General features: G+C 35.3%; 1 protein-coding gene across 1 annotated transcript; it reads right to left on the bottom strand.

Annotated features, from left to right (window-relative positions):
- Positions 1-11,241: 11,241 nt before the first annotated feature.
- LOC117239962 lies at positions 11,242-12,095 on the bottom strand. The gene is made up of 2 exons (XM_033505784.1): positions 11,726-12,095; positions 11,242-11,582 (listed from the first exon to the last, which is right to left on the bottom strand). Exons 1-2 carry the CDS (start codon positions 12,093-12,095, stop codon positions 11,554-11,556), a joined length of 399 nt encoding a protein of 132 aa, XP_033361675.1. The 3' UTR covers positions 11,242-11,553.
- Positions 12,096-12,938: the final 843 nt, after the last annotated feature.

Below are 12,938 nucleotides of genomic sequence, written 5' to 3'. Positions count from 1 at the left end.
ACAAAATCGGTTGAGGTTAGGTTATCGAGCAGATATCGCGGCTTTTGCATTGGAAATCACGCAACTGCCAGTCTCGTCGTTCCTTGTAAACGAAAGAAAGGTATTGTAATCGGTCGGAATTAACATAAAACTCGTCGCATGCGACCATATGGCCTGAATGTTGAATAAACGAGAGCAGAGCGCGAGCTATGTGATTCTAACCGTTTAGGCGGAAACTAATGATTGTAACCAGAGCCGAGATATATGCCAATATTACTTTGCTCGACAAAGCGTATAAGATGAGGAGAGAATCGCGATAAGGTAGAACAAGAGACAGATATTCTCTACGTAAAGCAAGTCTGTCAACTAGATTGAAATCCTATAGCTATAACTACAGTGAATCCCTATTCTGGCGAATTGTCTTTTCACAAATGAAGCTTCTGAAGAACGGAATTGATACAATAACTACTGTTCATTCATAACTACTGTTGTAAGAATCTATATATTTGTTTATCTATATCTATATATATCGATCTATATATATTTGTCAGAATGTCATTTTATCAAAAAACCCATCCTCTGTAATCATAGTTTAACGAAGCATAATTAATAGAAGAGGTAGAGCGTTAAGTGGAGATGATTTAATCACAGTTAAGTAGATAAATCTCTATATTAGTCTCTTTAATTAAAATGTCCTACGTTTTATTTGCGTCATTTTTTTTCTTCATCCAATTTAAAATGTTTAAATAACAATAGCCTATACAATATAATTTTATGTAAAAAATTGATTGTACCATGTTTATTACAGATATTTAACATTTTTGTGTACATACAAAATTTAAATTATACCTCGCTTGAGAACAAAAATTCTATTTGTTTTCCTAACATGTACTAATAATTATTGATCAAACTAGAAAAAGCTGGAGGAGATTACTTAGGAAGATTACTTAGCATCTTATATTCCTGGCAAGAGAAAATGAGAAATTCGTTTCTTCTCTTTGTTTCCCTGTTCCTTCTTTCCTCCTTTTTCCCTTTTTACATCGCTTTGTTTTACATCGCAATTTACATTTATTTGTAAAGTTTGAATCTCCTCGATATTGAAGATGTTGAAGCTGCAAGTATGTATTTCATTTTAATCCATTCGAGACCGAGATTTAATTGTAAGACGATACCTAGGTGTCGGTACGATCTGAATGTTTAGTTAGAATGATTCTGTGTTTTACTCTCTCCAGGGTATCCTTTTCATACTCTGATTTTAAATCGATGACAATCTTAAATAGTATGCCTCATATTTTTAAAATATAAAATTATATACTATGTTATTCTATAATGTATTATGTACAGTCATAATATAATATAATATAATATATATATATATATAATAATTCTATATTGAAAAAAATATGAAATTAACATGATATATACATTACTACATAAGTTATATATAAAATATGTATATTATACCCTTGCCTACTGACGGATATGAATTTCTTTCGGTCTCGAATGCGTTAAAAGAGAGCGCAAAGAAGTCGAAATTACTTATTGTAATTAGTAAAACGACCTGAGAGGCAGACAGATACAAGAAAGAAGGAATATTATATTAGCGGCATTATCATGTTTTTGCTCTCTTTAAGTCTTTCATCGAGACAGACAATCTACAGGTATTAATCGATCAATTTCTCCAAGCTGATAACTTCGAATTGATGTTTATATATAAGAAGTGTTGTGTGTTAATCTGTCTAAATGTTTAAAAGGTGTTATAAATTAAATGTTGTTAAACGATACGTAATTGCCTTTTGATCGTAAATTTTACTATCAAGGGGTCTTTTATGTATGCGTAATCATTGTGAATTATAACAATTTTTGTGATCGATATTAAAGGTGTTTAAAAGCATGTATTTTTTTCTATATTATTATTCTCCTATATTATTATCCTATATTATTATAGCATTCCTATATTATTATAATATCCAATTGCATGTTGATACACAAGATATACAGATTATTATTTATAACGTTTTGGTTTTCTTAATTGAGTCATTCATTTAGTACAAATGATAAGAAATTAGTAATAATTCACAAAAAAGGGATATCGTAGTAGAAATATTATAAAAAAACATTTTCTGTTTTAGTGTAGAGTTACTCCTTCTTACAGACAGTGTCGTACAAATCTGTACGTCTCTGAGAAAATGTAGGTATCTGAGCCCTTACTCCCTCAACAACTTTTAGATCTGATAGAAAAAAGAAACATACGAAGTAATAAGTAATGCTTACTAATAAATTCAACAAATACAGAGGAAGATGGCTAAATCGATAAATTAACGAGACTAAAAATTAATTACATCATGGATCTCGCGCTTTTAATTTCAAGCTGTAAATTACCGATATCGGTGACTGCCATATTCTCTTGAGTTTCCAAATCGTAAAGAATCTTTCCCCAGGGATTTGTCAACTGTGTATGTCCCCATGCGACGTAACTTGCTTAAGGAACACGAGCCGGTGATATGCAGGCAACGTATAATTGATTATCATTCGCTCTGAAACGCTGGAGTAATGACCAGTGCAGTGGTCCAGTGGTCATATTGAATGCCGCTGGATATATCAGCATTTGGCAACCTAACCCAGAGAAGCAGGAAATATGAAGCCACCGAATACCAAATAACTTCGTAGTTGCACGGTTCACATTCCATCATTTCTGAATATGCGAGGACAGTCCTCTTATTGTGCTTTTAATTCTTTTATTTGTTTCATTTTCAGCAAATATACTGGTTTTTTAAATTAAGCTTCTTTTTATACAGAGTTACGGATTATATTAATTTTATATAGAATATATTTAAGAAAGATATTTAATTTTTTGCTAGTTAAGTATTGATCGATTAAGTTACTGTACCTTTGTTCCGATAAATGCGTGCCATTTCCTCGAATCTAATATCATAGCAAATGCCAATACCTATTTTGCAGCCCTTCACATCGAACGTCGTTAGGGAGTTACCAGGACTGAGTGAATCGAAAAGTACTCTCGAAAAGTAATCTTATTAGGAATGTCGATGTCGAATAGATGTACCTAATAACATAAAAATGTGGTCGCTAATTCTATTGCTGCAACTTTTGTAATTTAATATCAAAGTTACCAACTCCTAAACTTTAATTATTTTTTATTTAATAGCTGACAGCGTTTTCATCACTTTCTTTTATTAAAAAATCTTATCATTTAATAATGTTTAAAAAGCAGAAAAAATAAGTAGAATAATATTTTAAGTATGTGAAAAATTTATACAACAACAAACACATTACAACAAAAATGGGCGTTTCCCGTATCATAACGTATTTTATAAACCGTAAATTATAGAATTGGTTATAGTATACGTATGTACATATGTATATTCCTAAATTATTCCTAGATAGAGTCACTTTCTTCACCCCAATATTTTCAAATTCAAAGCCATAAAGGAATATATTACTTACCTTTCGGTGTTTTGCTGTCAAAGTTCCATCGGGACCCCAAATAGTACAGGTATTGTACAATTTAGCGCCCTCTATTTCAGGCATCGTACCACCAACTACATAGATGTTGTTTTCTTTAGCTGCGTTCGATGAAGCAACGCTCGTTTCACCATCAGGAATACTCTCGGCGTATTTTGGAAAGTACTCTGCATTGCAATATTTCAATTAATGAAAAATAACTGTCTTTTGTTCCAACCATAAATTAAATTGAAATGTTTGTCAGTTTTTTATTTTTTAAATTATTAAAATAACTAAGTTTTATATTTCGACTTAATTAAATATGCAATTACTTAGCTAATAGTATATATAATAAATTGGTTCTACAGGTTCAAAATGAAAAATGAATATTTAGAAATATTTAATTACGACAATGCTATTTGTGTTAGCATCAGTGGCTTGTTACTCAACGACTTTGCTAGTACTTTTGAAACATAAAGTTAGTTTTCAATTAACGCTTATACTAGAGGCGGAATTATAAATGCAAAATAATTGATAATACTAATTTATAAGTACCTAATTATTAGTATCTTAAAAAATATATTTATACAACAATCACGATAATCATGAAAATGGGGAAATCCTATATTCTCGAATCAATTCACAATCTTTATGGAAGTATAAACGGTAAGGTAATTTGTCTACTTTTACTTTTTCTATATAGTTGTTACACACATAGTAAATTATTGAAAAAAAAAACAAATTATTACGTATTCCATATGGTGAATTAAAGCATTCAGGAAGAGCTATAATATCAGCATTGTGCTCTTTTGCGCTAGAAATGTAGGAAACTGCCCGCTCTACATTTTTGCGTTTTACTTCATTTACTTCAAGTTGTACCAACGCCAAGCGAAATGCTAAAATGTTGGAAAAGTTAAATACATTCGGTTATATATTTCCCATACTTTTTATCTATAAATACTTTTTACATAGTGAATACTTACTCGACATCGTTCGCACTACTTGTTTAGCGATGTTTGTAAGTATCATAATGTTGAGGTTATGTATGGTACTACTCAATATCAACATTACGTAAGCAATACGCAGGGATTTTTAATAATTCTTGGTAAAGTTTAGGACATTAATTTTGATGTAATTGTAAACATTATTTGTTCACAATTTGTTCATTTACTTTGCAACAAAAAGAACGCATCTGCAAGCGTGTTAGTCGGATAACGACGAACTTCATTTCGCAAACACCGACACGTGAAACATTTTGAAGTTACGTCGACGCGAGAGTAATTGGTTCCCTTAAATTACTCAATTTCCATTTCTTTCGCCATGTATATTCGAGTATTGCATTTGAATTGCAGAGCAGTCGAAAGTAGAGGAGCACCTCGCCGATATATCGACAGGAACATGAATTTTTTTTCATAGGGCGAATATTTTTTCCATTGAATTATTAAACCGAGTCAAATTTTCAAACTCAACCACTTAATTTAATCGTTTTACATAAAACATTTCAATCTGTTTTCTTCTAAATACTTTACCTATATTTCATCTGGCTGAATATTCCATATTTTTAAAGCTTGTTGATAATTACAAATACGTAATTATCATTCTGAAGCTAGAAATTTGAAATAAAATTGCTCTGCGCGAAAGGAAATAATTCAACGTTTTATATATAGCTGTTAAAATGATATAATAAGTTTCAGTAAAATAGCTTCACTAAAATTTGTGGTTTTTTTCCTTTTCTATTTTTTTCTTTTTTTTTTGGTTTTATGTGTTCAAGGGCGAACGTTCCCTCTCATTTCTTGTATTTTTATGAGGAATTTAGCCTTTTTACACCACGAGAGCCTCAACGTTTTCATTTTCACGCCTACGCTACGCTCGTTAAACACGTTCTAATGAGACCATGTGCTGACATTGCGAGTTTTATTATTTTCGCATAATAATTTATCATTTTAGATTTCAAATATTACATTCATACATTTTTCGTTTTAAATTTCTTTCTCTATTTAAACAATTTACCATTGTTGCTACAATAAATCAATTAATTAAATTAATTGATCAGTTTAAACTTAAAATATCATTTCATAAGTTTTCGTCACTTGAATCTAAAAACAACAGAAAACGGTATACCCGCATCATACATAGAAAGGAGATTAAAACGCTAGAGTGATCATATTCAACGATCACAAAACGATAATAGGACATTGTGTTTCTTCTGAAGAGCATGAAATTGTCAGGAGTTTATGCCATAAATGAAATTGGAAGCTGGCTGGTCAAAGGGATTAAACTCGGTTAAACTCAATTGTGCTATATTGCACAAAGACTTGAGAACTGCTACCAAATATCTACTAGCTTAAAGGTGTGCTGATTACACCTTACAAATTGTAATTATATTTCAAATACAATCTCCTAAGTAATAAGTAAATTAAATTAATACTTTACCTAGAATCTGTGATACATTAATATAACAAAAATACATTTCTTAAATTATTCATTAATTTGCAATGTAATTAGAATATTATCTTTATTTTCTGGTGTCTTTATTATTCTTAAAAGATACGCTGCTTGTTTGCAAATTTAACACTACGTATGCTATTAATAAATCATTTTATATTTAATTTTGCAACCTTCAATCATTGTTAAAATTGATTGATAATACCGTTGGTTAATAGAAATTTGAAAATGCTCTCGTTTCCACTCGATTAAAAGGTAATTGCACAAACTGTCACAGTGTTGACTACAAATCACGTGTGTCGTTCTATTAAATTTATACACAATAGTATTTATTCTCGTTTTAATTTAAAATGAAATATGTTATTGTATGAATAGCAGAATGTTCAAATAATTGGAACAACTTTTTGTCCTCTAATTAATGATTCCCATTTAAAAAAATTTAAGAATTTTAATCAAGAAGATTTTGAAGTCTCGATCTAAAATGACCAAGGATTGAAACAGAGAATATTTTAATGCCAACAAATACATATTCTTCAGATATGAAACAAATGTGATAATAAAAATCGATGTACATGAATGAATGTTGAAATATTGGAAAATTGTTTAATTATATCCATTCTCTGTTGCGTTTAGATGTTTCAATTAATGTTTCATCAGAATTTTTATTGAATATGTAATATCGTGATATAATGTGTTTACAAAGAGTGGACAATAGAGATGTTAATCAGACAGAAAAAGACGATTGTTGTTCAACCTGAACTATTCACGCCAAACGCACAGAAAACAGCGCAAACCACACTCTCTCGGCAACGCCACTCGCAACCTCTGTCTCCGCTCAACTCGCACACGGCTCCTCGCTCGCACTCTGCTTTTCGACTCGCACTCTGCTTTTCGACTGCCTCTCGGGCCGTTGTAGCGCTCTATTGTCTATTGCTGGGCCCACCGCACACGTGTTTTACAGACGCTCGTAGCCAGGGTCACGAAGGTCTTTTCGGCTATTTACCTATTTACCTGAAGGACCCGGTAATGCATTGATGGAGCCGACAGCGCCTCGGCTCTCGCGACATTGTCTGTAGTTCGCCCGATATTTCTTAGGCCTTTCGTCCACGATACTACAAATATTTTAGAGGTACTGGCTGTAAGGTTTTTTTTTTAATTAAAATTAAAATTAAATGTAAGAACAGATTCAAAGTATAACATTTAAAAATTTGTGGTTATAAAATTTACTTGTATGTCATAATTATGTAAGTGAATTAATCTCATAATTAATTAAATGAATTTATTTTATGTGAGTAAATTATATTTATCTATAATAAGTCTTAACTTATTATTAATAATCAGCTAACACTGCATAATACTAAGTAAAGTAACTGAAAATTCTCGACGTGAGAATTAATTATAATTTCAACAAGAAAATAAAAAAGAAAAAAAAAGAAAAGAAAAAAAAAATTCTATGTAGGTGATTGTTCTATGTAAGTAATTCTATGTAAGTAATTCTATGTAAGTAATTCTATGTAAGTGATTTGGGGCTCGGCCAGTACCTTGCCCTTCTTTGGGATATTCCGAATTATCTGTCCTCTCCGAGCTGCAAATCTGATATCTCAGATGTTAGGGAAACCCCCTGGCTGGTAAGGCACGATAGACAGATGAGACTAAACGGCTGGTGGAGAGGGCAATCATCAACAGAGGGTCACACCGTGCGGATACAATACTGGGGTCTCAATAAAATCTTACAACCGTGGTGTTCAGAACATCAAACTCTGTTTGCATACACCCGGTGCACATAAAGTGTCAAATTACACTAACACTGGATTTATTGAACCTCTTTCACCTTGACCAGTGGCTCTTTAGTTTATGATTTGCAACAGAATCCCTGCATCAACGCAGGTTCACGAAACATACAACTTCACGCACCAAATATCGATTACAGTCAATCGACACTAACAATCAATAATTTGTCTGCGAGGTGCTCCTCTGGAAGTTTTAACTATATATATTCCGGTTTTAACTATATATATTTAACTATATATATTAACTATATATTTTCCCTAGGAACAGTAAGATTTTAACGATACAACTTTATCAAGAGATCTTAAAGTCATAAACGGTATCGAAACTTCGTAATTCATATTGTTAAGGAAGAAAATATTGGTAATCTCCTCGAACGACGAGCGCTTGATATTCACAATTAGAACTCGATATCTTAGCTTCTTATAATATCCTAATAAAATGTTATTTATCGATTACAATTGTCCTGTCGTATTTTATTGTGTTTGCTTTATAAATGTGAACTTTATTCAAAAAGAGTTCATCGATATAACGGTATTGAAGAGAACTACTCGAGAAACTATATCTAGCCCTTGGATGGAGGGATTGCTTGCTTCTTACAATCGAATAATTGGAGTGTAACCAGAAACACGAACGGTAATTTAGCAATGGAGAAGAACTTTAGAACGACAGCAATTTTCTTCTTGTTTCTTTGAGAAAGGCACCGTTCATTTTATGTTTGACGAGAATGGGGTTGTTGGACGAATTTGATTAGAAAGGAAAGATCTTTAACAAATATTCTTCCCATTGATACATTCCTATATTTTTTATTTAATTATTTGAAAATGCAATTTTGCATATACCTATGTGCAATTATATACTATAATCGCAGGCGTTTCTTTAAAATGATGCACTATTGAAACAAGGCAAAGTATCGTCGAATTCTTCTAGATTCAATTTCTCAAAAGAATGGCTCTATTGATTAACCAAACATAGTTCCCATAAGCATATACGTACTTCTCAGAAAAGATAGTTATATCTAGATCAATATTACTCCCCACAGTGACCTATATGTCAAAGAAAAAAAAGACACATCAAGTATTAAATCATACTACTATTACGTCCACTATCTCTACAAATCCTCCACTCTTGGAAAAGTCTATCTTATTCAAACGTAACGTAACTCAAATTATATCTTTTCCATCATCATGAATACGAAACATTTATAAAATTATCATCTTCGATTATTTACTCAACATCTAGCTAACAAAATCTTCTCCATCGCCGTACCCCTTAATCCTGACCGCGTACAATTAACGTATGAATAGTTAATTTATTGAAATTTAAACGACCATTTTACGCTACTTGTACTCGAATGATTTTAGGATCTTGCTGTATCTCTTGCACAGTGTTATACTGACAGGCGAGAAACATAGAAACGTAACTTCCGATCCACTGATTTACCCTAAACACACGATGATAGGTTATACGGTGGACGCAATACAGAAGCGTTTCCGATGCAATTCGAAGGTGCGTTGTTACAATGGAGTTCATCGATCCATAGCGACAATTTCCCCGCCAACTACAGCCTGTAATAACGGAATAGCCAATAAAGTATATCCTGTCGATTTAATCGTTACCCCCACGGTGCACCGCGCGCACGGAGATCGGATCGGTGATTTTCACGTGATGTTTCGCAAATCGTGAGGCGCTCGCGTGATTCGCGCGTTTTAAGCGTTCCCGCTCTTCCCGTCCGATAGAAAGAGAAAGGGAACAGGGGGTGGAAGGAAGAGGGAAGATACGTGATGCGGGTTCAACCTGCCGCGGGAACCTTTAAAGAAGGTCGGTGCAACGGGAGAGATGTAATTTTAATAAATTGGAGAGCAAGTCATTGTAAAAGATTGATATTCAGATGTTGGAGATGCAGCAGATTTACAACTCTCTGGAATTAAGTTAGTTAAGGCGTTGAAAACCTAACGTCTTTTCAAAGGCGTTTGCCGCGTTTCTTTTCAAATCAAAATACATACATACGATACGTACAATGTATGCGCCTAAAGTTTTAAAGTTAATTTCTATTCAAGGAATGGACTGTTTTATTATAGATTTAGGAAATTGAAAAGAAGCAATTGCTTGTTTCTAAGAAAGAATCGCGAGAAGTACAGTTAGAAACTGTATTGTGAATCACTTTTCCTGGTTTCCGTAACGAGGAAGTGAAAAAAAAAACGCAGACAAGTCAGCGTTTACCGCAGCTAAATGGAAGATACGCAGGTACGAGTCGTTACAGTTTTGTCGTTGCAACGATTCCCGCTGCGTAATTTGATAATGAACAGTTGAAAAATAGCAGCGTTGTATCCGTACTCTTTAATATCCCATTATATGGAAGTTAACGACCGGAAAATACACCGCTCGACTACTTGAAGGAAGTAGCTCATGAGCAAGTCTTTTGTATCCTCGCAATGGTATAATTCCTGTAACGTCTCGTTCTCGGAGGATTTATTTCGTTGATTTGTACTTGTTTATTGCTTTTGTGTTTTCATGAATGGAGCATGTCGCATGCGAATCGTAATATGGTTTTAATGGCGTTTCGACTTCAATGATATCAGCGGCTGATTGCGCTTCCCGTAAGAAGCTTCCAATCATTATGTATTTTAGGAACAACAGATAAGGATATTTAGAGAACGAATTAATTATTCAATTGTTCGCGCAAGAAATACCTGTCTCTTTTTCGAAAGTTATAAATGCTGTTTTCAAAGAGTTCCTTAGCTCACCATAAACCAGATAAGAATCTTTGGTTCCATCTAGAAAAAGAAACCTTCAGATCAAACCGAAAGGGGTTCGGATTACAGTTTCTAATCGTATTTGTATATTTCTTTTTACGGTCAGCTTGTCATCCACGTACAATCGAACAGAGAGTCCATTAATTATTTCCCTTCGACTTGTTTCAGGGGGAGCATCTCGAAAGCCATGCCGGCTGACGAGTCCGCTGGAAATCGAAACAGAAGCAAACCAAAACTGCAACCACCTTAACGAACCGCTATTATCACTGGCAAGGTCATCGGGCAGACCGGATCTAATCATGCTCACGCCGACCATGCTTCCTGTGCACTCGTTCCTCTTTCTCAACGACGTCAACCAGAAGATCGGGTGGTAAAAAATTCGAAATCGAGTTGAATGAAAATCTCAAGGAATATTAAAAAAAAATACGGATAAACACTTTGATATAGAAATCATCCATTTTGGGCAAAGAAAAGAAACAATCAGAAAAAGAAATAACCACAGAAGCTCTGAATTTCATTGCTTCCTAATGGTACTTCCTTGGATATTTTTACATTCTGGAGGCGTGAACGAACTCTGAAAAACAGAAACGACTTCTATCGGATGATCGAAAGAACTACCTGGACACTGAGTATAATTATTCACACGTGCGGATGCCATTTCCGGCATGTTTCTCCATGAAGAAGATCAGCTTCAGTTTTTGCCACTTGTAGATAGAAGTTGAAGTGGCGGACGTCTTAACGAGGTTGCTAGAATGTCAAACAAATAGATGAGGGAAATATTATGAAGATATATTTATGAATATCTAATTGAGCATTTAATTAAGAACTTAATGGAAAGACCAAAATAAGTTGGTTCTTGAGACCAAGTACCTATCTAAGTATAATAGTCTTTTGTACTTACGGTTTAGTAAGAGGACTCGAGTAAAACGATTACTCGTTAAAAGGAACAATAGAATAATCATGCCTCCGCAGACGGTGGTCTCTGCTTTCATGCCTCATCGCGGAGAATCTCAGCGAAAAAAAGTATCCCGAAGCGTGAGCTGAAAGGTGGCTATGTAGGCTGCCTAGTGAATGCCGTCGCCATGGTGGAGCTGGCGTGTAGCAACTCCCTAAGTCCAGGAACCTAATCCCGCGTCAGAAAGACAAAATTCGCTACGGAGAAAAGTAAACAAAAATATATATATAGGAAAGAAGAGACAAAGATTAAAGGTCGTTAAGAATTAAAGGTAATTTAATGATAAAAGAGAGAAAGAATTGTGTAAAAATTCTACTGGGAAAGAAAAGAAAGAAGAAACCTCCAACGAGAAAGACGTGCTCAGAAGCGAGTCCCGCGTAGCGCCATGTAGAGGAGCAGGAAGAAGCGCAGTCTTCCTCGGGCATTCCAGCGTCGAGTAATGCTGAAGCATATCCTGACGGGGCAATCGTCGTCAGCGGGCTCCAGGCACCAGCACAATGACTACCAGGCGAGCTCGGGCTCGCTGCACGGCGGCCACCACCACCACCACCATCATTCTGGTCACCAACAGGATCAACAGCAACACCATCATTACAAGCAAAACAGCAACGTTCGTGGAGCGACAGGGGGAAGCCAAGGACGCGGAGTCGACGTTTACGACTCGGTGGTCCATCAAAGAGCCAACGTGCATCAGGCTGCCACCACGCCATCTTCCACTCACAGACACCCTTTGAATCATTCTCAGTTGAGCGTGAACAATCTTTCTCAACGATTGAATCACTCGCACGCTCTTAATCTGTCCCCGTTGTCCACGTCGAAGCATTCTGTGAACAGCGTCAGTCCTGTTGCCGGTGGGAATAACAATAACAATAATAATAATCTGTCGACTACATTGGGGGTGATATCCCCGGCGCCGCTGCACCAGGACAGCAGACCTACAGCGAATGGAGGCTTTGATATCTCGAGACTGTCCAGATTACCCAGTCAGGCGACACCTTCGCCTGCACCTGCTCTTCAGGGTACGACTACCGGGGGACAGTTAACCGGTCCCGGTTCCACGGCGTACCCCTTGAACGCTTCCTGGTCGTCGTCCCTGTCAAGGAATCACAAGGACCACGAGGTTAGCGCGAAAGAGGCGTTGACCAGTTTGGGTTTATTGTGTCTAGTGTCGTTGTTACTGGCGCTACTCTCGTTGATCTTCTTGCTGAAGATCTCACCGTTAACGGTGACGCCGAGTAGCCTGATCAGCCCGGAAGAGTATACGATTGTCTACGAGGTGACGTTAGCGCTGTGCGCACTCGCCCTCTCCCTAAACCTCTGCTGTCTCCTCGTGTGCGCTATACAGTTCCTCTTCACTGTGAAACTCGTCAAGACTTCGTATCAAGGACATTGGTGAGTAGAGTTTTCGTTTTATGCCACGCTGGGTAAATCTGTGATTTATAACGCTTTAAATACCTTTGTACATAATCCGTACTTTACTCAACCCGAAGGTCGAACAAGGGGTGAAAAATATATACGTTTAAAGTTTGTATCCTTAAGATACTGTTATCTTT

Source organism: Bombus vosnesenskii, unplaced genomic scaffold (assembly GCF_011952255.1).
Source record: "Bombus vosnesenskii isolate JDL3184/JDL3185 unplaced genomic scaffold, Bvos_JDL3184-5_v1.1 scf7180000014511, whole genome shotgun sequence".
NCBI classification, from domain to species: domain Eukaryota; kingdom Metazoa; phylum Arthropoda; class Insecta; order Hymenoptera; family Apidae; genus Bombus; species Bombus vosnesenskii.
The sequence above is the reverse complement of the archived record's forward strand: the minus strand, read 5'-3'. Positions and strand labels throughout refer to the sequence as shown.